The 23,684-nt window shown below is 40.6% G+C and overlaps 1 protein-coding gene across 2 annotated transcripts in view; it reads right to left on the reverse strand.

Moving 5' to 3' along the window:
• dpysl3 (dihydropyrimidinase like 3) overlaps positions 1-16,606 on the reverse strand; it is a 29,700-nt gene extending 13,094 nt beyond the window's left edge. The window contains exons 1-6 of one of the 2 annotated variants that reach the window (XM_027273577.1): positions 16,410-16,606; positions 5,908-5,996; positions 4,745-4,929; positions 2,912-3,076; positions 2,610-2,671; positions 1,486-1,566 (exon numbers count right to left, since the gene is read on the reverse strand). In XM_027273577.1, coding sequence (XP_027129378.1) covers positions 1,486-1,566; positions 2,610-2,671; positions 2,912-3,076; positions 4,745-4,929; positions 5,908-5,996; positions 16,410-16,448 — 621 coding nt within the window. In that variant the 5' untranslated portion in view covers positions 16,449-16,606. The remainder of the gene's footprint in view (positions 1-1,485; positions 1,567-2,609; positions 2,672-2,911; positions 3,077-4,744; positions 4,930-5,907; positions 5,997-16,409) is intronic. The other variant, XM_010729344.3, reaches the window with a different exon arrangement.
• Between the last annotated feature and the right edge of the window lie 7,078 nt (positions 16,607-23,684).

A 23,684-nucleotide genomic window follows, 5' to 3' on the forward strand; every position in this document is an offset into this window, starting at 1 on the left:
GTGGCTTTTCCGATGATTTAGTGTGTACATGGTACATGGAGAACAAGAAAAAGAGGAAAGAAAATTTTGCAAAACTAAGAGCAATGGCTGGCTATCTAGTACACTATTAAGAGTTTGAACATAAGCTATCTCATCCTGATGACTGAGCATATTTATACCAATCAGAGCACACCGAAGAGAAGCTAAATCAAATGGAAGATGAAGAATGGAGGCAGCAAGAGAACCATCAACTGGTAACTCAAGAATTTGGTGGTCATCGCTCTCCCAACGCTGTCTGTGGAGGAAAATTTTGCTCCTAGGAGTGGGACCTGTTGATGACAGACTTGGAAAATCTAGACGTGTCCACATATGAGAGTGATCCCAGCTGTGTTACTACAACAAGCAAATTTGCGGCTTGGATCAACATTGCTGTGATGGAGACAGTTTCACCTCTGCAAAAATCAACTAGAGGAGGCTGGCTGAACCAAAACGTTGTGCAATAAATAAAACAGCTGCTTGTTATTGGGGATTAATAGGCATCTAGTTGGTTAATTTCTGTTTACTTTGAAGTGAGACTCGCAGAGTGTGTATTTGGAAAGCTTTAGGAGACTCGTGCTGCTTACCTCAATTCCTGACTCTGTGTTCCACAATCTCTACAGAGGAGGTAGTCAGTAAAAAGTCATGACTCAGGTTCTAAATAATGGTGGACTTTCCTTTATATATTCTTGATGGAAATATGTTTTTCAATACACACAAATTCACCAATGAGACATTAACTCAAAGGAAATTGAAGATAAAGTCTGTTTTCCTCAATGAGCATCTAGTGGTCACAGGAGGAACTGCAGGTTCAGAGACTGGCAGAGGTTCCAGCAATGTGGTTGTCGCTTGGTTACAGCACTAACAACATTCATCACACACAAGTCTAAACAAGACCTCTCTATCTCAGGAGATCTTAAGTAAAGTCAGGTAATGACATAATCTGGGGATTTAGACATTTTTGGTCTTAAAGATTGGTGGAAATCAGACTCCCTCAAAGTCTTAGTTTAAGACTGGATAGGGGAGCTGGGATTTGCGATGAATCAGATCCAACACACACACACACACAGACACACACACACACACACAGAATGACAGAATCCAGGCATGGTCTGGAGCTCTGACTAACACCAAGCCTCTCAATCCACCAACTATTAGAGTTCATTCATTTTCATTTGTCCACAATTCAGCACTGCCCTGTGTATACTACACCCACACATTACTGTCTTATGCGAAACACATTCTCCCTCTCATCAGTGACAGTGTGTTTAGTCTGTAGGTAGTGGAGATGCACTGCGATAAGGCTCGAAAAGAAAGAGCTGAACGAACTACACTGAAATAAATCACACTAAACTAAAACAGATCACAGAGTTGGACACGAGACAAGTAATTAAGAGCAAGAGGGTAGTACAGAATAAGAGGCAGGGGCTGAAATGTTGTATCTGTCACTTTATTTATCATTAATCTTACCTCAGCGATGATCTCGCCATTCTCAGCATGGACCTGAGCGATGCCTCCCCTCTCTGCCAAGAAGGTAAATACCTCATAGAGCTGGAGGAGGAAGACACAGAAACGGTGAAATTACAGTGGCATTACTTTTATATTTAAAATCCCGCCCGGCTGTTTACATAAGTTTCAGACACTCCTTTTTATCCTAGGGGTCACCCTCAAGCCACAACATAAAAGAAGCCCACAATTTACATGATGTCTCCCGCGACACACTGCAATTATTGTGTGTGGTCTTCAGAAATTAAACTCATGTGGGATGAGCTGCATTTGTTATGTTGCTGCGCCGCAGTTCCACAGTGAGCTGCATGACATCAGTTTTTCAAGCTGCACTATTTCAGTTGCCTCGTGCTCCTCTGACTGACCGCATTATCTACAGCTGCACGAGAAACACCAAGAGTTCTGCCTCGCACCATCTGGGCTTACACTTACACGTCACGGTACAGTATATTTCGGGAAAGAACTTTCTAAAACTTAACATTAAGTTGTAAATCTTGTGTATTATAGCCGATTAAAGGTAATAATAACACTCTCACTTTTTAGGACATTGTATCTTAGTGCGAAGCCTCTGACAGGTTTTCATGCTTCTTTACTATTCTCAACAAGTCAGCAGCCAGCGATGCGTCAAATTACACCCTGACGGAAACCAAGATGACACCACCCCGCGCTTACGTGTACTGCATGTACACTTTGCATTGTTCACATTTTTCTGTTCATACTGGCCATGAAGAAGAGAAGACGTCCTGACGTGAGTAACTGTGCATAAAAGCCACAGTGTTATTGATCTGACATAGCCAAAGTACGGTCATATTTGTATAAAAATGCAAACCTCCATTGACAGAGTTTCCTTGCATGTGCTGCAGTGGAGGGATAGTAACATGTCTTTTTATACATTTTGTACTAAAAATACGACTAGCTTGTGCAATTATTCACAAACAGAGAACTCTGGATTTTGATTCCCATCTCTACTGCCAGCATGGAAAGAAATAATGCACTAGCACGTACGTAAGTAAGTATTGTTTTAACACTGACTCGGAAAAATGCGAACCTATTCTTTATATTATTTTCCTCCATTACAGTTTTTGTACCTCACTGTTGCTCATCTGGTAATAATCCTTGTAAGCCATGTAGACCTGGAAAGAGTTCACACCTGTAACAAAGAAATAAAACATTAAGAAGTAAAACAAAAGTTCCATAAAAAAGATCAAAGGTGGATATAAAAATGAACGAATAAGCAGGATGTTTTCAGTCATTTTAAGTCTTTTATTCATCAGTTAGACCGTTTGTATTCTCTCCAACATATCATTTAGTTAGATTTTTAGTATAGTTACTACTATATAGTTACTAATACTATTTTCAAGTTTTTATTTTTTACACCATCACAGCCTACCTTTCTCCTTGATGAGGTTATCCACCTCCTGCTTTATGCTGTCATTCCAGTGGGTGATATCCACATGGAGGGAGTAGTCGCAGCAGGCCTTCTCATCAGCCCACTGCCTCCACTGGTCGTAGGCCTCAATCAGGCTGCTACCGGGCTCTGGGATCACATGGTCAACTGATGGAGATAGATGAGGGGTGATGAGACAGAGGGATGAAGGGATGAGAGGAGGATGTAAGGAGCAGAGAAGAGGAGAAAAGTTTGGGGTGGGGTGAAGACAGAGCGATGTCAGGATTTGTCTGCTGGTGTTTCTACTTTCTGCCTGTATTGTTTATCTTGCATAATCATCTGTCTGTCTGAGTTCCTGCAGTGCTCAGCCAGCGGGGACCAACCTTGTCAGATGTCACATTACATTTTGAACATCTTTGTCTGGGTCCTGGTGTCCTTGATTTAGGGGCTACTTCAACATTTGTTTTTGGTTATGTAACCACAATCCATTTTTTTAGGTTTGGAACACAAGTTTTGTTTATTACGTTTATTTGTCAGGGAACACGTACAGAAAATATTTATCTCACACAAGGACAAATGTATGATGTAGATGTAGCAACTAGCTGTGGAACACAAGGGCAGTGGTGCTTTCCCAATGAGACCAGCCATTCTAAAAATGGATTGAGTGGTGCAGTGAGGTGCTTTTGGTGACTGTAATAACTGTAAAGTGCATCTTATATACTCATTAAAGTGTATACACATAATGTTGTCTGTAAGACTGAGCCAAAATTACAGTTAGAATAGTCTCACAAAAGCAAAACAGACTTCAAAATATAATTCATACATAAAATACAAAAACAGATGCAGAACATCATTCCCTAGCCTAACCAACACGATTTAAGAGAAATCCTTAGCTAAAATAACAAATAAATAATAAAAATAATAAAATACATGGATGGTTTCTGTGTTTTTGCATGTCTGTAAGACAGATAGTCACTTCATGAATATATTTTATGTCTGTTTTCACTGAGATTATTCACGGACAGTAAATCCTCATCATACACAACAGTATCACTGTACACAAAATATCCCACTCCATCTTACTCAGCTGTAAAACAATAAGGCCTCCTGCTGGCTCACCACCTGACTGGCGCCTTTATCTCATTAAGGATGACCTAATCTGCTTATCTGGTCTTTGCATGTTAATAGGATAGAGCTGGAAACGACAGTCACTAAAAAAAAAAAAAAACACTGTTGTTTACTATGTCAACCATGTGAAATACTTGTTTGTTCACCGCTGCACAAACACAACTGTTAGTAAAGTTGGACATATAGAGTATACAATACACACAGATACAAACTGCCCTCTATTTCACACATCACCAGTAGAAAATAATCTCTTTATGAATGGGGCCCATGAATAGAGCTCATTACAGTAGCATGTCTGTTAGTGAATGTTTAAACAGAACTACACTGGCAGACATGCGGCAAAGTAGCAGCCAGCTCAAAGGAAGTTAATGGTATTAATAAGACCGTGGTGCCTACCAGCTGTTTGCTGCGATAGTGTGTCTCAGCTACATGAAGCCCACATATAAACCCACACTGTATACACACAAGCATGTAGACAGACACTGGTGTTGTATTTCTGTGGGAGTAGTGTCTGCCTCTATCCCCCCTTGCCGGTCCCCTCAGACTCAGTCTTTTGTATGCTACTCTTTTTGGAGAGCTGCCCAAAAACAGACTAAAACCGCTTCCCATTCCCCTGTTGGGGTCTCAGCCCTCCTTTCCCTTCTTCCCTTTCTCCACCCCCTGAAAACTGAACTTGTAAGAAAGGAAAGGTCAACCTAGAGTCCTTACCAATCATGGTGGTACCCCCAGCAAGAGCAGCTTTTGATCCCTGGGCAAAGTCATCCACGGTTGTGGTTCCACGGTACGGCATCTGGAAGTGGGTGTGGATGTCAATGCCACCTGGGATAACCATCTTCCCGTTTGCCTCGATGGTCTTCACTCCACCGGGCACGATCAGGTTGTCGCCGATCTGCCTGTCGAGGGAAGATGAGGTTGTTACAACTGTCTGATGTGATGTTGCATCCACAAGAAATGTCTTCACAGCAGAAGATAAAAATCTAAAGAACATCTACTTCTGCAATGCAGTGGCAATTAAATGAATCCAAGGCTTGGATGTCACTAGATTCAAATTCAGATGTATATTTTTCAAATGAAACAAGTGACAAGCAATTCCTGGTTACCAATGTGTAGGTGAATAAAAAAAAATCTTTCTAATACCTTTGAATTATAAGCAAAAAAGTTGAAAATTCTGACTGACCCTAAGTCAGCCATGCTTGAAGCAGCACACTGTCACCATGTCAACAAATCAACATTCGCCCCTGTTAAAAAAAATTCTGTCCAGGCAGGGCAGGCCAGGGCCTCTGTGACTTTGCCAGAAGCCCCATGGTCCAACAGGCATCTGGGTGTTTATTATGCAACACCAGGCTTTCAGTGGGTGCCTCTCTCTGTGCTGCCTCACTAAGGGGTAAGTAGGGGGGGGACAAAGGGCCTATAACTGGAAAATCAAGTGGAAACTGGACAGGGAGGAAAGAAAGTGATGGAGAGGACAGACTGATTCAGGGAGACAGAGAGAGGAATTCACCAAGACTATCCTTTTGTCCACTGAGCCAAACCAGCTCTGTTTGATTGAGAAACATGGATTTCCAGGGGACTACTTTCTGTTTACTTTCAGTCAAACAGATTGAAATGGTCTCTGTTACACTCCACATCTCTACAACGAAAAAAAAATATGGCAATACTGAACTGGAATTTCTCTACACAAATTCAGCTGCCCAACTCATCTGACGTAGCGATCAAGAAGACGACTTGCACTCTCGTAAGGAATGCACAGTTAAACATGAGGATGAACCACTGAGATACAGACAACCTGACTGATTGAGTAGTAATGGAGAGATGAAAGCAAGCGGGAGTGAACAAAAGCAGAACTGAAAGGAGGACAGTGGAGGACTTACTTAATGAGGCCATCTTCCATGTAGATATCGGCATGGAAGGACTGGTCATCATTCACGATCCTCCCGCCTTTGATCAGAAGCCTGTCGCTCTGTAAAGAGGTGGGAAGAATTGGGGGAACAAGAAGAGGTGAACAAAGAAATGTTATGATTCAATGCTATTTTCGTCCAACAAAGACTCAGTATGGTTTGAAACTGTCAAGACAAGCTTTAAGAGGAGGACGATTCACTATGCCAGATCATGTCTGTTCTATATTTAGAGTCTGACAATGTTTTTCTATTTCTCTGTAGTTAGATTATGTTCTTCTTTTTCCACCCAGAGGGGGTGAACAATGTTTTATTCATTCATTTTTTGGCTAGGAAGAGATGTTTGTCAGTCATGTCCCATGCAAACGCACCACATACAGTTGAGTTGTGGTTCTGCCTGCCCAGCTCTCCCTGTGGTCTTGTGCAGAAAAGTGGTTTGATTCTGGCTGCAAGCAACCCATGTATTCATTGACATTTTCCTGATATGCCTGTTAAACGAGTCATCAAATAATATTGAGCTTGCACAACCAATCTAGCTCTGTCCCACAATGGAAGATGTGCAGTGACTAGTAGCTTTTTAAATGTACACAATCACAGAAACGGTTAACTCGCATGTATTTATCATACACATGTCAGCATTTTGATTTCCTAATAGGTGCATTATGCATAAAATATCGTGTTTCTTATTGTCCATACACCAAATGTTAGGAGATTACTGTTTTCGTGTAGCCCTCAGCAAGAGACACAAGTGCTTCTTGCATCAAGGCTGCAAGGGTGTGACTGCTTTTCTCTATTGCTTGTCTGCTCTGTGGTCAGTGTGCCCATTTAATTCTGCCTTCCAGCTTTCAAATATAATATTTACTGGTACAAATACTGACTGGCTAGATGTGGCAGTGCCAGTTTGATCACATGTATGTTTCACAAAAATCAGCAGCTGGAAGGTATTCATAAAGACAGAAAGAGCAGCTTTCACTTCTTTTTACCGCTCAGGAAAATGACTTGGACCAGACGTGGTGACATTTGGGAGGATGACAGTTTGCTGTTGGAAGCACAACTGAAGCTGCTTTTAAGGACTGATCATGGATTAATGTCTTAACCATGTTTATCCAGATTTTGTTATGCAACAGTCCTAACTGTACATGTTATTTTCCCCTCTAATCCATTTATCCAACATACCAAACACAGTTATTATTGTTTATTATTGATCATTTCATGACGCTAGATATTTTCAATCTGCATGAAAAAATAAAAATCCTCAGACACATCCCACTTTGTTGCGCTAAAATCAAACTACAAATCACATCCGAGGAACCGTCCAACCTCACATCTCGTAATATGGTCTGATCTGGGCGTTGCCATGACGCCACACAGTCAGACATCAAATCTGCTGCTTGCCGCTGCACGGCGGACTGACTCTAGCAGGCCGTCGTCATGGCAACGGGTTGACTGCAGGGAGACAGACTAGAGAGTAGGGCAGGCTGGGCGTCTGGTTTTGCTGACTTATTGTGATGGTTAGTTCAGTGGACAACTGGCTGTCGACATGGTGAGAGGGGGGTTGCTAGTACAGTTGGTTGGGTGATCGGTGGGCAAACTGTTTGTTTAGGCTAGTGGCTAATCGACTGGCCACATGAAGACAGGGCTGAAACACGGAGACAATATAGCCAAGCCTGAACACAAGCACTTTTTTTATATATTAAATGATAATCAATTAATCAGTCCGTCAAAATCAGTATTTTGTGTGTGGGTAAAGAAAACAGTTCTTTCGAAGCAAAGTAAAGCATGTACCACTCTAGAGCAACAAACCTGTCTCCACCTTAATGACATAACTGGTATTTTTTTTAAAACAGCACAAACAAGTGTATCCTCAGTATCAGTAATACATTCACACTCTATAAAATGGTCCCTCGCCCTGCTGAGAGGGACAGACTTCCATATTTTCCCATCAACCCATGTGTGGAATGATTTACACCCCTGGCTGTGGCCCCAGTGTTTCATCATTCTAATGAACTGCAACCACTCCTTCACACATTGGGAAAAAAAGGAAAAAGCATAATACGGTTTTGTATGAGGCTCCAATGATACAAGCTCAATATCTGCTGAGCTCATGAACACACGTAATGTGTGTATTCTTGTGTGTCTCTGTGTTCGTGTGTATATAATGGTGATGGTGATGGAGTAGTGTGAAACAGAGCCCAGAGTTTTCCCAATAAACCACACCCTGAAGTAACACATTACAACACGCAGCCATCAGTGTTGGGAGCAAAGCAGCAGCATAGATCATACTGAAAAGCACGCTGCCCTGAAACTGTCACTCATTAGCTCAGAGACGATTCCTAATCTAATTTTGAACTTGAATATGAAGCATACTCATGACCATACCTCTTTCATGGAGGTACTGCAACATAAATAAACTACAGGCATCTCGGCTGCAATTAACAATTTTTTTAATCAGTTATCATTCCAATTATTTTCTCAATCAATCAATAATCTTTTGCTTGAAAAATGAATGATATGATAAATCGATTATCAAAATAGTTGCCAGTTCATTTTCTGTTGATCGACTAATCGTTTAACCAACTAACTGTTGAAGCTCTAGAACAATCAAAACAGATTTAATTAAACTTCCAGCATTCCGTTTGTTTAAAAGCAGCTAGAAAATACACATTTCTCACTCAAAATAACAATACTTGAATTGAATTGTAAAGTGTCTGTGCAGGAAATGAACAATTTTGATAATGGAATAATCATTTCAGTTGTTTAATTTGTATAAAATGTCCTCAAATGTGAGGATTTCTTGTTTTTATGAAAACTAAATGTTTTGGTGTTTTTTGGAGCTTTTTGTTCTCTGTCATTTTATAAACTTAATGATTCATTGAGTAATGAAAAAAACAATCAGTAATGAAAACAACCACTAGCTGCAGCCTTAATAAAGAAGGAACTGAGTACAACTCAGCAGTACAGACCTGCTCTCATCAACTGGATCAGACGAGTAAAGATTTTTTGTTGTCTGATTTATAATACTGCAGTGAAGGGTGTGCCCACATGCATGGGTGCCTTACTGAATGGATGCCTCTTTCACTCTCTCTCTCACACACACACATAAACACTCATATCCCCCTTCGTCAGTTTCTGCCCACTCTCCCCACTGGCCTATAACAGCATGTAAGAGACCATCATTTGTCAATCAATAGCTTTCCATTTTCTATTGCAGCCCAGTAACTGTCAGTCTGCTGATTTCAGTATTCCTCAGTGAGTACATCCGCCACTAAAATACATAATGAATTAAGAAGTAAACTTGAATTATTTCCAGTCAGTGGAAAACTAGATGTTACAAATGCTGAGAGTCAACAACTTAAATCATCATTCATAAAATATAATAGTACGGCTCTTTTGGATGGCAACAAACATGGTCGAACTGTCGAAAAATGTCAAAAACACATCTAAGTGGCGTGACAATATGGGTGACCAAACTGTCAAGCTGTGTCAAAAACACATAATCTAAGACAGGAGTTTTTTCATTAAGGCTTGTTAATCTCACCTCATAAATCTAAATGCAGACCAAGCATTTATTGCAGCTTTTCCGTGGAAATTATGACAAACAAAACTGCCACGTTTGCCAGTGTTCATGTCATTCCACCACAAACACCAATATGTTACACTTACAATATTTCACAGAAAATAGAGCAAGTGACAGCACGCTGTTTCCAAGTGTTGCCACTGTTATGTAACCAATGTGTGCCAAAAAACTGTTTATTGTTTCAGAAACGTATCCATGATTCTGTCATGTATTACCAAGAATACATTTTGTGCAATTGTGCAGTTTTTCCACATAATTTCCGCTATTAATTAATGACAAGAAGGGGAACGACACTTGAAGGAATGTGTTTTTCCTCTAAGCAGGTTTATTGTGGGTATGCATCGTAGCCACCATCAGCACCAGGAGCTTTTCCGATCAGCTTAATTCATTATGTTTTTTTACGATTTCACATTATAACAATTTTCTTTACTGTGTAACCGAACTCAAGCTCTTGTGACATTGTTGGGGTTAAACCATCTGTGCTATTATGCGGTTATGGGAATAAAACCTAACCATTTGTTACAACATTAACAAGACAGCTCTATCCACATAATGAATGGATACCGCAGTCATAATGCTGTTTGAATTTCTGTTGCCTGCCCTGACTTTGGCGAGGGCGGTTTAATGGCATTCACTGGCTGTTGTGGTATTCACATGACAGAGTCCTGAGTGAGATGGGACTGGATGCCCACTACTGTTTCAAGATGGTGGATTCAGACAGAATCATATAAGCACTGTGAAATGTGTGACTTTAATGAGTAACAAGAGTAACAGCTACACAATAAAGAAAAGTCTTACAGAGATACAGTTACGATACATGATCAACTCTTAAATGTAGTGAAAACCAACTGTCGGGGTAAATGTATGATGTGATCATAGGCACTGATGACTTGCTGCTTTCTCTGCTCTCCACCATAATGGATATTGATATTCAGCTAATTCTTGACCATACTTCCTGCTGAATCCTTGTTAGGTATTGATTCCAATCAGGTCATATCCCCTACCTTCATATTGTCTCACTTTAAAAAATCAGGAAAATGTATATAATTGGTCATAGCTTAGGATATTTCTGGATTTCTGTTCTTGTATTTTAACATAATCTACCATGTGAAAAGAACATGGTTTCTTGCGCTAAGACTTAGAAAGAAAAATCATTCAGGTTCGGACTGGAAGAGGCAGCCCTCTAACTGGGACAAACCCATTGACCAGGCATTAACCAAAAATAGAGATTTTCCAGAATAAGCAATTTCAGTGATGGGGAACAACCACAGAGCATGTAGAGGTACAACCAGACTGAAGAGCCTACGTCTACCTCATGGTCAGCTTGACACTGTGTTGCATTCTTCAATTTTAGGCATCCTGCATATACTGTATGTACAACAAAAGGAGGCAGTTTCTATGGTTTGTTTCCTTCAAAGCTCATACTCTGTGTGAATCACACATTTCTGGAAAATAGTTTTTCAAAAAAAATCTATTGGACCACAAAGATGAATGTAACATTGAAATGTTCTATTCTTGGTTGAGGGTAGGATTTGATCTTGGTTTAGAATATTAACATGAGACATCAATGACCATGTTGATCCTGATGTGTTCCGACCTTCCAGGGTCACTGACCATGTCCTCATTTGTCAATCATGTTGCTATTACAGCGTCCACTTTTTGGAAAAGAAAAAATGATCTTGCTGGATGCACTCTACATAGCAGTCATTGGAAATAATGAACGGACAGAAAGAGAGTATGAATTTGACTGCTGAACTGTTTGTGCAGTCTGTTAATCTGCCAAACTGTTACTAACCTATAAAAACCAAAACGAACTAGGCAGCCCAAACTTAGGCACCAAAGCAACACATTGTATACATACACTGCTGTATGAGTCAAATTAATGACTTTGTGACATGAGACAGATTACAAACCCAGTTGGTCTAAATCCTGAATTAGGGAAACATGGAAAGAAATGCAGCCTGAGAGTCAGCCTGAAGGTTCTGTGAGTTTTTGTGTTGTTTTATGGATAATAAATACTAATCTGACGAATGTGCATGCATTTGCGGAAAACAATATAAACAAACAATTGTTAGCAGGGACTTGTATGGCTGTGTACTTGCTTATGTGGGTGTGTGCCCTACTGTCAACACTTTGGCTCTGGGTAAACAGTAGAAGATTTGGTGTTTTACTAGTGTAAGTCACAGAGCAAAGGGTTTCTTCTGCTGCCTGAGAGTTCACAAAATTGGACAGTTGTAGGAGTTTTTATCACAAACATGACAACTGAGATCAACAACAAATTCACAAATATGTAAGCTAAATTCTGTCATTAATATAAACCAATCAAATGAATATCATACATCTGCATAGTTTAGAAAACTATGTGCTTCCAGCTTTACACTTCTGATGCATTTAAAATGTATCAGTCATTGGAAAAAGTCATTAAGCTCTTTAGGCCTTCCTTTCCTCTAGTGCTGACATGCTCATCTATTAAATTTCTGGCAAGTAAAGTTCAGATGGAAAAAATATGTTATGTCATTTAACTCAAACTAAAACAAAGAACCAAAAATAAAGCACCACCCGCTGCACAGGAAACTGTCATTTTCTGTTCCACGAGCCAACAGTAATCAAAAATAGACGGCAGGATGTTGTTCTTGTTCTTACTACGTTGATATGCACTGACAACTTTTTTCCACTTCCACCAGACTGGAGAGAGAGAAGAGCTCATAATCTGGGATGCAAATTACTAATAGCCACTCCTCTGTGCTTAATAAGTGGGAATTGTCCTGGAAAACTCCCTGGCTACAAAGGAGCTGGGAGGACATAAGAGGAGACCTCCATTAGCAGTGACTGAGACCCTTGTGTGGGTGGGGAGAGCAGCGGGGAGGCAGGCAGGGAACCAGTGGAAGAGGGAAGTCATCCTGAATGTGCACCAGGGCCTCTGCTTCAGCCCTGTTGCCTAGCGAACATAAATATTTACTCTTTACCCAAATCTGCACAGGATTTTCACATTCTGGAAAAGCAAAAACAATGAGACTTATCAATCTAAATTAATTGTGGCGGCTCCTGCCAGCCACGCTCAAAGAGAAATCCTGCTTGTCTGGAATGCTGATCTTGTGATAGGTGGGAGTAGTGTAGCTGTGTAACCATGGCGACAGAAGAAAAAAAAAAGGGAAAGAAAAGTAAAACCCAGTATGGATCTGATTGAGCCAGACAGGTTCAATTATAAACTCTCTCAGTCAAGAAGTCTGAGATGTGTCTGTTTGTGTGGGACTGAATAAAAAGTGCGTGTCAAATCACATCCCCACACGACAAACCAAACAGCCGTTGTATTTTCCTGCCATCACAACTGTATGTTGGTCGCCATGGCGAGTTGCACGGCAACGTCTGGGTGGCCACGGTGTATTTTGTTTGCACTCAAGCCCACTTGTGCCCACTGTTTTGTGGTGCGTCAACAGGGGGAACGGGTCTGATTTCCCGGGCAGAGACGCTGTCTGTTGGCCTTGCTTCATGCCCACAGTTGCCCATTCCAGCTGGAGGGGATTACTGATGACATGTACCAGCCTGGAACAACACTGAGGCTGCTGTGAGTGGGTACTATGAGGGAAGGGAAGAACCACACCTAGAAATCTGACAGAGCCACTCTGGCAGTGAGCAGACGTAAGGAAACAGCTGGAACAGAAAGGGCAGGCATGGAAATACAGAAGGAAAGTCTGGGAGGGAAGGAGGGTTATAAGCAGGTTGTGTGGCAGTATGTACTTCATACTAATTATTTTATGACATCAGTGCTTACTGGAGACTTGTTTGTCCATTCAGAGCTGATATGAAGTTTAAGAAATACTACAGCTGCTGTCTTCAGTGACGGATCAAGCTGCAACTTTTCAGAACTGCCTTGTTTTGACCATTTTATATTCCAAAGACTGCTCGAGTATCAGTAAGGCTTGTCAACAACCTTATACCTCAGGGATTGCAATGTAGTTATGTGTCATCCAATGAGAGATTCAGCCTCTTTGCTGCCAGGTGATTTATGACCAGCCTTGTTTTCTTTTCCCTCGTAGTGTCAATTCAGAGATCCACTGGAGACATTCCTAGTGGTGTCCAAACCATCGCAGACGATGGTGTTTAATTTCTGAGATTACCCTTCAACAGACATTCCTTATTAAGAGATCCCAATTAGTCTTATTGAGACAGTATACAGCAGATTATTCACAGACAGTCAGTTAGTCATGGAGGAATGAGCTGACTTGACGCATTCGGTTATTCTCCAGCACTCAGCCCCATTTAGTGGATTGGATTGATCAAGTTGTTACACAGACCAATCTTGTAGGTTTGGACTTCCAGATGTTATGAAGTCTTGCGTAGGCACTTGGAGCTTTCACAAGTCTGTGCTTTTTTGGGGTACCACAAACCCATGGTTTGATTAGGTTAAGGCACAAAAACAACAAAGATTGTGTTTTTTGTTACGATGACCTCACCAAGGTTAGAGGATCTTGCAGTGGTTTTTATTGGTATCATTTTAAACAGAATACTCCATCCTGTACTATCCAAAAGCATTTCCACCAGTGTCCACAGGTGTCACCAAATCAACAAGGAATGAAAACAAGACTGGATGATCATAATAATAACAGTCAATCTTGGAATCATTTGGCTACCGTCTGATTATGATTAAGCATCTGGGGGCAATGGCCCAAATAACCAGATATCCAAGCAATGGATAACGGATATCTGCAGTCCAATTAGCAACTTGATACATGAGAAAGACAAGAAATACACATCTCTACAAATAGATATCTGAGTGTGAATGCAGATACATTTTTCAAAAAGGTAATAAAATGTCATCAGACGATAGCTGATAGCTTCCGAGATTGCATTTCACCCAATGCGTTCTCCGCCATGCTCTTCACATGGACTGCATGCAAAGCAAAGCCTACTCAAACATGATTGGTTAATACCACTCAGACTACTAACATAAACCACAACGCTCCAGATGCTAAAATCCTCATCCCTTGTCCAGGTTATGCATTCAGATGTAGATATTTATTTGTTTAGCTCAGATATAGGCTGAGCAGTGTGAAGCAGTGTGAAAACCTCATTACATCATGTTTGAAAAGCCAATGAATTAGTCCCATGTGAACTGATGTGAAACCACCTTATCTATACTCGTAGTCAAGGACATCAATGAGATACTTTGTACTGTGGTAGCAGCTGAATGTCAGTCCAGTAAACATGTTGGTTAAAACTGGGAAGAGCTTGTCTTTGAGGATTACAACAGTTTCCCAAGTGAAAAATTGAACTTTTGTTGATAGCGTGTGTCTTGAGGCTATCAAACTGCACACAACTCATGTTACAACAATCCAGTGTGTGATTTTTTTTGCCTCAGAATCAAAGTAGGAGGGGAGACAGATCTTATCTTGGTCTCTGTTGCAGTATCATTTACTGCTGTTTCTGTGGATATGACTGTTTTGACATAAATCTCATATATTTTAAAGTTAAGCACTGCAAGATTCTTCCATAGAAGGAAAAAAACATCTTTCTGTAGGGAGTTGGTATAATTTAAATTTTCATCTTTATAATGACTGTGTAAAACATGCCATGGAAAATTCTGGCCCACTTTAGCATATTATAGAGACGTGCCCTACTTTAACAGTAATGACATGAGACAGCGCTCAAAATACAGACCTCTACAGACCAAAGCCACCCCAGTCTTCCCCCAAAAACACCCCTTTGGTGTAATATCAGCTGAGGAGACCAGACAAAGGCTGTGTCTCCCACAGCCGAGCAACACACCCCTGACTGCAGCCTGAGCTGCAACAATGAAAACTGGAAGGCAGGCATTTCAGACCCCCACACACACACATAGACAGAGAGAGAGAGAGAAGGAGAGGGAGTGGGAGAGGTTTCTCTGCAGCACCAGCTGGCTGTGGCTGTAGAACACCAACCTGCCCTGAATTCAACCTCCCCCCAAGATGCTCTAACAGGAGTCTGAATCTTTCTCCTTCTTGTGATGCAGGACTATAAGGCCAGCTTATCACAGCTCATCACAAATGGGTGTGTAAGTCCCCCCCTCCCCTCTTTTTCCTCCCCTGCCTCTCACTCTCCTCTGCACCAGCCTGCAACATGAACAGTAGCCCATATCTGTAGTCTGCGAGTCTCAGTCTTAACATTAAAAATAAATAATAAGAAGAAGAAATTATGAAATGATTTCATGATGCTCGCTTTTGCTTGATTGCTTATCACTTTGAAGCACGCCACTGAAAAACACTGTGCGTTAAAATGTCAAGACAGAAACATCACTGTTGAACAGCTGCCCATAGGATCGATTAGGCCTGAAATATTCTCCATTAGAGAGAAAGGGCAAAATGGCCAAAACGTGACTTTAATCGATTTAAGTGCACTGAAATGAGAATTGAGATTTTTTTTTTTTATTATTTGCAAAACGTGGAGAAAATCAATATCCTATAAAGGACATTAATGTAATATGCTGATTACATGCTTCCACATTACATTTAAACACACACACACACACACACACACACATATATATATATATAGGTCACTATAAATCACAGTCCTCCTCTGCTGACCGTAAAAGTCCCTGCAGGAACACTACAGTGATTTTTCAGGGCGAGCCGGCTCGCCAAACGCATGGATCCCCTCAACAAAGAAGATGCAGGACACCTTTAAGAAAACGCCTCATCTCCCTGCCTGACTGTCACTGAGCGAGCCACTCATGTCATTTCATGGTGCGTATTTTCTCCTGCGGTCAAGCCTGACAATCGAAAATAAAAAATAGCTGGTGTCCGCATATGTTTGTGTTTATGATCCATCGGCAGAAAAACGGCTAATGCAGTGATTTACAACAGCAGGCATTAAAGTTCCCACAGCCAATGAGGCATAAATAACTCCTTCCTTTTTTACTTACTGTGATCTTTGGGATGTTCTTTTTTCCTTGATAAGACATGTTTCGTCTTTTAAAAAAACGGAGCTTTGATAAACGGTATTCCCTCTTTACGGATGCTGCAGCGGCCCTCGCCTGGATGGGAGTTTCAGGGAATGGTCGCCGCTCTATCAGTGCGATGTAAAGTGCCTCGCAGAGTGCTATAGGAGCGTCTGTGCTTCTGTCACCCGGCCCCTCCCTCAATAATAGGCTCAATCGGGGAAAGAAAAAGCGGTGTCACAATCTTTCCACACGAGGGCGCAGTGGAGCAGCTAGTAAACAGCATCCAGTTGTCTGCATTACTGAGCTGTCACACATTTCTCTTACACATATACAGCATAGAAACATACATTAGTCATCATTGACAGATCAGATATTTGCCCTGCTGCAATAACAAAGTAATCTACACTAGCTGGTCTATTATTTACTAGTCTGTGTGTCACTGCTGCGGGGGTTAACTGATCAGAGCAGATAACAAGTAATGATTGATTGATTAGAAGAGAGTGTGTGGCACTATAAGGATAATAGGAAGAGGCAAATGCTCCACTAGATCCACACGTTTTACTCATAATTAACAGCATATATTCTAATTATTTGGCTATTATTTTAAAATCTTATAACAGCATTGCAATACAGACAATAGACTTTTATAATGCTGATAATATAAATTTACTGGAAGTATATGACCAAGTTAATGTTTTAGAAGAATGAAATTTTCTGTTAAAATACAAATAATATCTAAAAGAAATATTAGATTTAGTAAGGAGGTTAAAAGTGTGCATGTGTATCAATTATTACCAGTAATTTAGTATTTTGTTTTTATGAAAACAGAGGAGGGGTCAAAATGGTGTAGCAGCTGTCACAGAGCCTGCCCAACACATTACACACCCCACATGTCTTCACCACAACACACACACACACATAGAGAGAGAGAGACTCTCTCCCTCTCTGCATGTCCCCACCCAGCCATGTGTCTCTTTTGTTTAGACCCAAAGTGGACCCCCTCTTTCACCACCACCAGTCGTTTCCTCCACCACTCCCCTCCTCAGGACTAATGCACCCTTAATGAGGAGGCACGTGACTGAGGGTGTGTCTGTCTGTGTGAATGTGTGTGGGAGTATATATGCAGTACATATATCTGTTACAACCATCAGCTGGAAAATAAAAATATAGATAGATAGAGATTCATCACATAGAAGATTCAGTGTGATATTTAAAGGTTTGTTGTTGTTTTTTTTGCAAAAACACTTTGCCTCATCTCTCCTTTTATAGAGTTTCAGTTTATTTATGTGTAAGTTATTTTGAAAAATCATTAACCTTGTGATTAACACCATATCCCAAATGTTTATCTTCTTATCTTTTTTAGGCATATATAGAAAACATTCTTTAAAAATGGATATATCGTTCAGTAGCCACTGATTATTTTTCTCCTGCCTTTGGCTACAAGAGGACACAGCGTCTGCATGCTGAGATGTCCTTTCATGGCAGTGAGTCAGTAAAGCATTACCTCAGCATTCGCAGGCCTTGGAGAATGCACCAACAACACGCTTCAAGTTTGCAAGACTTGCTACCTCTGCAGGACCACATTAACCAGCTGACAGTGATAGACAGACAGGATTCAGACAGATCAAGGATGCAGAAAATACTCAGTCAGACTCTGTCAGGTCATCAAGCCTGTGCCAGCAGACTTAGCAGCTTGGTGGCCCCAAATGGAAAAAAAGATTGCTGCTAAATGTTCATATTAACCCCGCAATCACATGAAATGACATCGTTAACATATACACATTAGCATGAGCTGGTTACTCTGATTAACTTTCGGTCTTTCTCTGGGAGAAAAAGCAAAACACACCACAAAAATTGCATTTTGCATAATAGGACGAATCTGCAGGGCATTACAGCTGTACTCCTAAATTCAGTAATGGATTTCCAAAAAGGTTGGAAGACAGGTTAAAAAAAAAGATGGTCAACATCAAAGCAGCAGAGACTGAGATATCCTCAACCCCGCTTATGAATCAAGCTCCAAAAGCACTGGCTCCTACATTTCCCATAATGCAATTCGACAGTGTCTCTTCATTGTACCACCAGAGCCACAAAATAATAATAATAATAATACAAACACACCCTTTGATACTGACTCTTTCTCTTCAGGTTTATTGTATGTATGTATGAAGTGTATTAAGCGCCCCCTTTGTCTGATCACAATCCTGCAGGATAACAAAGAGGGGAGGTCCTTCCTAAACCAGCTCCCCTGGACATCTGGCTAACCATTCCTCATTCTTCACTCCATTACAGCAGCTGATTGTACTCATTAGCTCACCAGACAGAAATACATGATTATGCTCATAATTGTTTCCTATTACTACAACATTAACAAGCTAAGCTTATTGAATATCTAAATTAGTTTGACCATAATATGTCTATTACAATTGTCTTTAGTCATCATTAGTTGCATGAAAGCATCCATGTTCAGCCTCCCTAGCATCCAGACTGTACCAGATAATGTTAGAAAAGAAAGCATGCCCTGACTCTGTTGTCAGTCTGATGTCCTCAGACAGCTCCCAAATACAGCAAAAAAAGCACGCAGCCTGAGTCTCTCTGTTGATTTCTGCTGAATCATCTGCCCCCTCAGGAGGTGCAATATTGCAGTTCATTACTAGGCCACATGGGGGGAAAGTGGCTGTCTGCCATCCTGAAGATGTGTACAGTACATAAATGCTTAGAGGAAAGACCATGGTGGCAGTAAAGTCTGTTAAAGGCTGGATGCAGGTTGCATTTAGAATGCAGGAGAGAGAAACATATTATTATATTAATAGGATGATGTGAGGACTCAAGGACACAAGTCTGTGACTCTCAGTGATGGGACACAAGATCTGCCACCACAGGAGAAACAGGAGCAGTAACATTTCAATCTGGGAAACAATAAGACGGACTCATAATAGGACAATGCAATACATGCCAGCCAAAATCCATTAAATAGACTTTGACAAAATCATAAAAGCCCATATCACTAGTGCCAATTAGGCTTCTCAATTGAAATATGAAAACAGGAAGTATTGCGTTCCACAGACATTAAAAAGAACAAGATGCTGCAGTACTGAATATGCTGTCTCCTAATTAAAGAAGTAAATAGTGGAAAAACAAAATTCCACCGATTACTTTTAGCATTAAATATGACACCGCATTGTCATTGGTATCCTCTAAACCAATACACACCATGTAATGTGTCATTCAAACATGATCACCACAAACACAAGCTCTGCTGCTGCTGATTTCAGACCAGAGGCTGACGTCAGGCTGATGATACGTTTCTGCTTTTAAGCAGGCAATTAAATTTTATTAGATTCTGTTTGACTGTAATCTATGACATATTGTATTACATCAGATCATTCCATAATGTTTAACTCTTTCCTGCGCCGTATTAAAATCAATCTGCTCCATTCATTCTTTATGTGTGTGCCAACATGTGGCCAGCGCTGCAGTGACTAACTAGTAATCATCCTCACTTTGTTTAATGGCGTCTTTCCTCTCTGAGCCATAATTGTGAGTGCGAGTGTGTGTGCGTGTGTGTGTGTGTGGGGGGTGAGTGTGAGTGTGGGCCAAAGCCAGAGAAAGAGAGAGACAGAGAAACATGAATCATCATTTTTGGTGCCTAGAGACAGTGATCTCAGCCTTACATTAGAAGAATCAACTTTCTGCTCAAAACAAGTGTCATTTATAGTGGATGGAGTAAATATTTAGTGTGTCTGCTTGGTAACACATAAAGATACTATCCCGGGTCTGTGCATGTACCTGCATGACTGCAGAAAAACTAAGCCGCATATTTCAGGTAAAATTCCTGATTATATGTAGTTATTTTTAGTTTTTACCTAGAAGTTTTTTCTGCAGTCATGTCCTCGTCCCTGAGACACCCTCTTTTATTGTCTCAAAAAACAATGTACTGATCCATGTCCATCAGCTTTCACAGCACCGTCCTCATGTGTGCTCTTACTTTGAAAATGGCTACTTCCGCTTGCACAATATGAAAAAAACGGGTGTTTTGTCTTCCAATGATTATATCTTTTGTCTTTAGAAACAGGAAATGAAAATCAACTGTTTTTTAAAGTTTTGTTTATCCCATCTTGATGCTGATAAAGAAAAATATCTTGAATTTCAATTTCAATTTTTGAATTTTAAAATGAAAATAAAATAAACACTTGTTTTTTTTTCCATCTTTTTCTGAATGGAAAATCCAATGATCAAATCATACACACACCTATCAGGATATTCTTCTTCTTGCCCACACTTATTCTAAACAGGTGGCATAATGCGAAGTGGTGTGGGATTAAATTTGTCAACTGTGTCACTTTTGAAACTATAAACTTAATTAAAATGCTTTTACATTATGAACATTCCTGACCGTTACAGCTCATATGTCTTTCTGGAGACATAACAACAACAACTACTAAACAACAATTGAACTGCATTTGTTTTTTGGAGGTTGACAGCTAACAGTTTTCCTTTTTGCAATGCAACATTTCTCCTCTATAAGAAATTTCTTTCTGTTCACGCACTGTTTCATTCCATAGTGCTGAAATAATAAACCCAGCCTCTCCTTTAATGTCTCGCTATGTTGCCACATACACATATGACATCAGTAAAACATGTAGCTCAGTGAGGACATCGATAACTTCTAGCAACAGCTAGCTCATTTTGACAAGCAGAGTAAATAATAAAATGACTGCTGGCTGAATTCCATTTAGTTTATTTGGTCTCAATGTCCTTCTATTGTTCTTGTTGGCTCACTGAGACAATTTACTAGGACTGAATCCAACAGAGCCATTGTTAATGTTATCAGTAACACCTGTGTGTTTGTGTGTGTGTGTGTGTTTTACTATGGCAAGTCAAAAAATTGATGAATTAAGTTGAAAACCATAATAACATTGTATTACCTTTATAGTTCTGTGAGCTGTATCTAATAGTGATTATGGTTGCAGATCGGATTGGATATCTTTTGAAGTAAAGCATTACTCTACCGCCACCTGAGGGCTGTACTATTGTTGCTTCATCACTATGGTTTCCAATGTTCAGGCTTCTGTCATTACATCAGTCAGTACAACATTCCTGCAGCTTAATTGTTGTTACTCTGTATCTAGTGTGCTAAAGTGCCATGTTGTGTGTCTGTACAAGTTTAACTGGATTTCTACAGCAGACAGTTACACTAAGTGATTGTAAACTGTACTGACTGAGGTGCACATGACATGGAAGTTGTTTTGATCCCTGTATGTGTAGCACCAGTGTTAAAGACAGAAAAATGTGCATATTTCCCAGTTGCATTTGACGTGTATTATATTACTAACCTGTGTGAAATATCACTTCCTCTATGCATGCACATGCTGTAACAACAAAATATAAGATACAGTTCTCAAAATATTATGCTATACTTCTTTTTCTTTAGCTTGCTGCCTCATTGAACCTTCACGCAGCAGGCCAATATGTCACTAAATGTGTGGACAACACTTGTTGCATTTGTTTTCAGTTTAATATTTAGCATCATGGTCGCCCACTCTCTGGTTTCACTAATACAGAAGTAACGTCTGCAGTGCCCCTGTGGTGATGACAGAACTTTTCATTTGTTCAGCAGCCTTGAGGCTTTACAGCCTTGCTCTGTGGCCTTGGTTGCTTCACTTGTCTTTTTTTTTTCTTTTCTTTTTTACCATTTTATTGTCTTGATACATTGACAGATTTTTCTCTGCAGTATTCTACAAGAGATTAAGAGGTTTACTAGCCCAATAATTGTTGATGAATGGTGGGTGTGGATGTTAAGTCTGTGCTTTATTTATATCATGCTCTTTGGGGTGGAATGACATGCTTTATAGACTAGTTACTTATTAAGGTAATCTATTACTATTATTATAATTATTCCTTTTTTTAAATATATATTATAGGGTTTTCTACACAGCTTCTTTAGGATGGCTTATGCCATATAATGGCAGAGTGACACATCCAACCAGCAATTTATGGTCTCCTCCATAATAAAATTCCAAAATGCAATGGACATAAATCCAGGTTCTCTTAGGTAATAGGTTAATTGCAGGCTATGAGTACTGCAGGTGGACAACTTGGACAGATTTCAATTTTTATTTAGGTGTGGGCAACATCTTGGCGTCTAATGGAATATTTTACATCATCTAACATCACACTTTTAAACAACAACGTGAAGGTAAAGAGATGAGAAAAAACTAACATGGCACATCAGTGACACACACTGTGCCACTCCTGTCATGAACACATGCTGCATCAGTCTGCCAAGTAAAAGTTTGCCTTCTTACCTTTTCATCTCCCAGGTTCTGCAACACTTCTTTGCCGCCGCTGGTCCTGATCTCCACCTGAGGTGAGTCTTCCCCCCCTTGCCTGTTTGCTGCGGGACTTTCATGGGAGCTCTTATTGTCACTCGCCGGGCTCCTTGCCTCATGACCGGCATCTCGTTTGGCAGTCCTCGGGGTGCGGGAGCCCCTCTGGCCGACGCTCAGGGCATCAAAGTCTATGGTTTTACTCTCAAACGCGCCCTCGACGTTGCAAAACAAGCCGCCGTATTTCTGCCGGGGCACCTGGTCGGCTGTGCCGGGTCTGGCGAGATAAACCGGCAAGTCGTCTTCTGCTTTGTCCCAGTTTCCCCTGCGCTCTGCCATGGTGGAGCCCTGCACAAGTGACCGAGAAAGACGAATAAACTAGTGCTGAAGTGGTGTGGTGTGTGTGCCTGTTTGTGCGTGTGTGTGCGTGTGTGTGTGTGTGTGTGTCGCGCTGTGAGGAAGCCTGAGCAGACAGTCAGGCAGGAGTTGAGTTAAAGCCAGAGGTAGTACTGTAATGATGCATAGGTAACATAAGAGTCTGTGGTTTCAATTAATAGCTAAACCACAAACATTCGCAGCAAAGGGCCAGTAGAGTCACCTAGGGTCGCTTTTGTTGTTTGGTTAATGTATATTTTTATTTTTTTTTAAATAAATAAACTGCAAAAAAAAAAACTTTTATTTTGTACTTTCATTGAGACAAATACCCACCTTCCCTTACTGATGCAGATTTTCTAACTGACGTAAAAGTCTGCCACCTAATATGAATGGACACAGGTGCGCACTCGGCAGGTAACAAGTTTCCACGGAGCTGCCCACTATGTCGCTGTCCTTTCAGCACCACTTAAGACGTTTGGCACCTGCGCGTAAACTTCTCTGCCAGGCGTAAAACGCTTGAGCTCAACGTTGACTAAAAGCTGATGCGATGTTTCTT

This window comes from Larimichthys crocea, chromosome XXII (genome assembly GCF_000972845.2).
Source record: "Larimichthys crocea isolate SSNF chromosome XXII, L_crocea_2.0, whole genome shotgun sequence".
Lineage (NCBI taxonomy): Eukaryota > Metazoa > Chordata > Actinopteri > Sciaenidae > Larimichthys > Larimichthys crocea.